We start from the raw sequence: 4799 nt of genomic DNA, 5'->3' as shown, positions 1-4799 counted from the left end.
TTTAAAAGTTTCATCAAATGCAGTCAAAATGCCCAAGAGCGCCTCTCACAACTTCAAAAGAAACTTCTCATCTCAGGCCTGGATGAAGAGATGCTGAGTTTGGAAGCGGAGATAAAACATAGTTCATACAAACCATGGATGATCCTAGTTATCCCTGTTACAAAAATCCACAACAAAATGAAAATATTTGGGCAGAAACTGAACATATGCTCGCTGGATGATGGATGGTGGGGATTTTTTTTAACATTTCATATTAAATTAGACTTTAATTTCCGCATGTTTTGCTCCTGAATTTAATAATAATATAGCGCATTCTCTCCTTGAGCTCCGAAGAAGTTGGAGCGGAGCAAGATGGGAGGAACAGCGGAGGCTGTAGGCTTTGCTTTGCGCAGCGGGGCGGAGGGGAGACTCAGAACGTGGGGATTTTGGAGTTAAACACTGTCGTCAGACAACATGCGGCCATTTATAAATGTTGTAAATCAGGTTGGATCCGGTCCGCTTATCCCTGACCTCTGATATATAGTATTATATAGTCTGCATTAGTGTGGATGTGCAGCACTTGACCCGCCCCCCTGTTTTTCTTAACAGTGGCATATATTTTGTCTAGTCCAGGTCTGGTTGTGCTTCTCTAACATGTGCTTCCTCGGTTAGGAAAACAGCAAATATTTTGACAGAATGCTTTTTAAAACATATTTTGCTTTTTAATCCGTTCCAAGCATATTTCTCACTCTACAAACACAAATATGAGCTGATTAATTACAATTTTTCTCCTGCCAATAACACAGACTGCTTTGGTGAAAGGCTACGATAGCACTAGGATGCCTACTGTTTTGACTTGTTGATTATATGGCGCATTGGATTTTAAAGTTGGCTTTCTGTTAATTATAAATGGAAAAAAATTTAGAAAAGCTCTCCTTCATAATCCGAACAGCTTGTTTTGAATTCTTTGGATCAAATGTGTTTCAGAGCAGCTCTGCCCCACAGTTAAGGTTTCTGAGACTCTGCATACATATCAGGTTGTGTTGCAGCTAATAGATCTGTTTTCTCACTGTCTTTGTTAAGGGGGCAAACACAAGTTTCTGTATTGGACCAACAAAATTTTATGGCTTCACTATGATCAAAGTTTGCACGTAATACTCATTAGAAATGTTGTCTTAATACGGTAACTCACTGAGCTCACTGAGAGGTGCAGACAATCAATGGAGACCTGGATCTGATGTACAAATTTACCCTAAATATCTTATTTCTTTATCTTGCAGGTCAGAGTTAACTCAGACCAGGAACGCTTCCTAATAGTTCCCTTTGGGCTCCTTTACAGTGAAGTCACTGCCTCTAGTTTGGTAAGAACCCGTTCAGGTTTTTATCAGCATTTCAGTATATGCTAAAACTCTGTCCCTTGTTTTTCCGTTAAAATTTAACTTGAGTTAAATGTCTCCAAAAGACAGTTTTAATCATGCCTTCACATTAAATCCCCTTCAGGTGAAGATAGACCTTCAGGGGGAAATCGTAGACAGAGGAAGCACCAACCTGGGGGTCAACCAGGCCGGCTTCACCCTCCATTCTGCCATCTATGCCGCACGGCCCGATATCAAGTGTATTGTACATATACACACTGCGGCAGGTGCAGCGGTGAGCACACACACTCTGACTTTACCAAGCAACATGCTGCCTATAGATATCCAGATATTTCATCAGCCTGTATGTTTATGCTGCAGGTATCGGCCATGAAATGTGGGCTGCTGCCCATCTCTCCTGAGGCTCTGTCCCTGGGGGAGGTGAGCTATCACGATTACCATGGCATCCTGGTGGACGATGAAGAAAGAGTTCTCATACAGAAGAATCTTGGGGCCAAGAGCAAGGTATCTACAGGATATGAAAAGGAATCCGGAACAAGCTCTGGCTCTGTGGCTTATCTATTTTCTTTATCTCAGGTTCTTATCCTGAGGAACCATGGTTTGGTGTCGGTTGGAGAAACGGTGGAGGAGGCCTTTTATTACATCCACAACCTGGTGACCGCCTGTGAAATCCAGGTTGGTCTAACACGACAACTAGAAAGCTGCTTCATCTTAAATATTTCACATTAAAAACGTCTAAATGTCTGCAAATGTCATTTAACTGTTTTTTTTATGTTATTTTCATCAAAGCTCTCTGTATCGTTCATAACGACTATCTTTGTCTCTCCATAAATTCAGTTTTTTTCATGTCGCTGTCTTTGTGTTGCATTTCCTTCCTCCATGTCTGTCTTGCTTCTTCTCTTTCACTCTCTGCTCTGGTTCTGTCTGGTTTATATACCTTCTGAATGTTTTCTAGGTGCGAACACTGGCCAGCGCTGGAGGTCCAGACAATCTGGTTATGCTGGACCCGTCAAAGTACAAGTCTCGCCCATGCGTCCCTGAGCCAGCAGGCGACGGGTCGTCGTCACACCCAAAGTGGCAGATTGGGGAGCAGGAGTTTGAGGCTCTCATGAGAATGCTCGACAATTTGGTAAGCCCTCAGAAAGGATGCGTACATGTTGCTTTAAGGTTTACCAATCAGAACTATTGATGCTGTTCTACTGGTGACCAAGCATTTGTGAAATGGTTGAGTTCTGAAAATAAAGCACCTCCTGCATTTTCTTATTCTTATTCTCTTCCTTGAAATTATTATCTTCACCGTGCTTGATTACGCTGCAAAAAATTGAAATCTAAATAAGTAATTTTCCCTTAACAGAATTTCTGCAGGTCATTAAAAGTCATTAGATTATTATTTTTTAAATGAAGGCCTTAATTTGCATTAAAATTCATTAAATGTGATTATCGTGGCATTTAAAATGCTTTATTTAAAAAAAAAAAAGAAAAGTTTATTAAAAACAATTTAGTCAGATATTTTGTATCGTAATATATTTGCGCTGAACGGCTTCCAGTTGATCTTAGAGCATTAAAAGAGCATTAAAAAGCATTAATTAGAGTTACTCATTCTTGTATGAACCCTGCTTAAAATAAGTGCATTTTCTATTAAACTGAGGGGGGAAGTGAGACACTTTACCAATGGAAAAAGGCAATTTACATTTAAAATAAAGAAAAAAACAATTACTTTGTCTTATTTCAAGTGCATTATTTAATTATTTTTAGAGTAACAATACTCATGACATTATCAAATCATCTTATTTGCCTACCGAAATTAAGGATAGATACACTTAATTTAAGAAATATTTACTTATTTCTGAATAGTTTTGCGCTGTATAAACCATACATTTTACAATTGCTCCACCTTTTTTCTGACGCCTGACGGTTTTTTTTATTTCCAGGGCTACAGGACGGGCTATCCTTACCGCTGCCCGGCTCTGAGAGACAAAGGTAAAAAGTACAGTGACACGGAGCTCGCCTCCTCCGCCCACGGCGGTTACTCCTATGGGGAGGACAGCGACTCAGGTGCTCGCTCCCCACTGAAACACAGCTTCCAGCGTGGCCAGCGTGACAAGACCCGCTGGCTAAATGCCGGCGGCCGGCCCGACGAGCCTTACGAGGACGGGCCCGACGGCACCAGCCCCAAGTCGAAGCCTAAGGTGTGGACGAACATAACACATGATCACGTCAAACCCTTGCTGCAGTCTCTCTCGTCCGGTGTCTGCGTGCCAAGCTGTATAACCAACTGCTTGGTCTGTGCCTACCTTATTGTTCATAGTATAGTATTTACAGCTACCTTGTTGGTAGAAATGGGTAGCTGTTCGGCATCCTGAGGGGCAGGGGACACTTTATATAGTGAAGTTTAAATATTAATTGTCTGCTTCTTCATGAGACGCCTTCTTATTTCTCTTTGGTCTTTAAGCAGCAGTTCTGCTATGATTGGACTAGACCTACTAACCCACCTCTCTAGTGTTTCCCTCTGGTCTCCAAAAGCTTCATGATGCCGGGCTGGTTGCCCAGAGCATGTCCCACAGCATGTGTTGTAGTGAAATGCATTGTACGTGTTGATGTTTTTCCCAGAGGAGCGAGCAGCAGGGGTGTAGCACAAGTCTTCAGTCAGGCAGGTGAACGCAGCAAGACGAACCGTCACTGCTGACCACACAGTTGCTCAACCCCACTGCAACCCTTTTATTTATTACACTTTTTTTATTGCATCTTGAACTTGGCTTAAACTGTTGTCTAAAATATAAATTAAAATATCATTTGAAATCAGGATAAATAATATTTTCTGAGGCCGCATGTTGCTGTAAAGGCGAGACATTGACAGCCATTTTTAAGGAACCAGCGGAAAGTGGCATGGCTCTGAGAATATTTACTTTTCTGGAATGGTGGAAAATAAAGGGGAAATAGTACATGCGTCGCCCTTAACTTTGTGCACCCCTGGTAAATATGTATAAAGTCTTCAAATGAATGAATCACAACAATTTTGAGGTAATTTAAGAACTAATCAGTTCCTTTTTATTTCATGCAAGACCCAAAACTGTTTGTTGCATAAAAGTTAGCAGTCCAAGTTTAAGTTCAAATATGTCTTAGAGGTTTTTAGTTACAGCTATGTGAGGTCTAATAGGAAAGTTTTGTGTGAATGGCTCTTTATTTGTTTCATTGTATGATCATATTTATAAAACTGGAGGTAATATCAAATACCAGATTCTTTAATTAACTTCACATATTAATTTAAAATATTGTGGTTCCATCATCTTTTCTGATGATTTTTTTTCCTTTCCCTGGGAATTCAAAAACTTTGTGTGTGTGTGAAATGTTCCTGTAGAGCAGTGTTTCCTAACCTTTTTTGACTTGTGTACCCCTTGATGCACACACTAATGAGCCAAGGCATCGATTACACAGATGAAACAA

The 4799-nt window shown here is 40.7% G+C and overlaps 1 protein-coding gene across 1 annotated transcript in view; it reads left to right on the top strand.

Moving 5' to 3' along the window:
• Window positions 1-1253: 1253 nt before the first annotated feature.
• Window positions 1254-4799, top strand: part of add1 (adducin 1) — a gene marked incomplete at its 5' end in the record, with an annotated part of 23303 nt that continues 19757 nt past the window's right edge. The window contains 6 exons of the mRNA XM_015398886.1: window positions 1254-1340; window positions 1480-1629; window positions 1716-1859; window positions 1932-2030; window positions 2311-2484; window positions 3287-3637. Coding sequence (XP_015254372.1) covers window positions 1254-1340; window positions 1480-1629; window positions 1716-1859; window positions 1932-2030; window positions 2311-2484; window positions 3287-3637 — 1005 coding nt within the window. The remainder of the gene's footprint in view (window positions 1341-1479; window positions 1630-1715; window positions 1860-1931; window positions 2031-2310; window positions 2485-3286; window positions 3638-4799) is intronic.

This window comes from Cyprinodon variegatus, unplaced genomic scaffold (genome assembly GCF_000732505.1).
Source record: "Cyprinodon variegatus isolate N-32 unplaced genomic scaffold, C_variegatus-1.0 Scaffold970, whole genome shotgun sequence".
Lineage (NCBI taxonomy): Eukaryota > Metazoa > Chordata > Actinopteri > Cyprinodontiformes > Cyprinodontidae > Cyprinodon > Cyprinodon variegatus.
The sequence above is the reverse complement of the archived record's forward strand: the minus strand, read 5'-3'. Positions and strand labels throughout refer to the sequence as shown.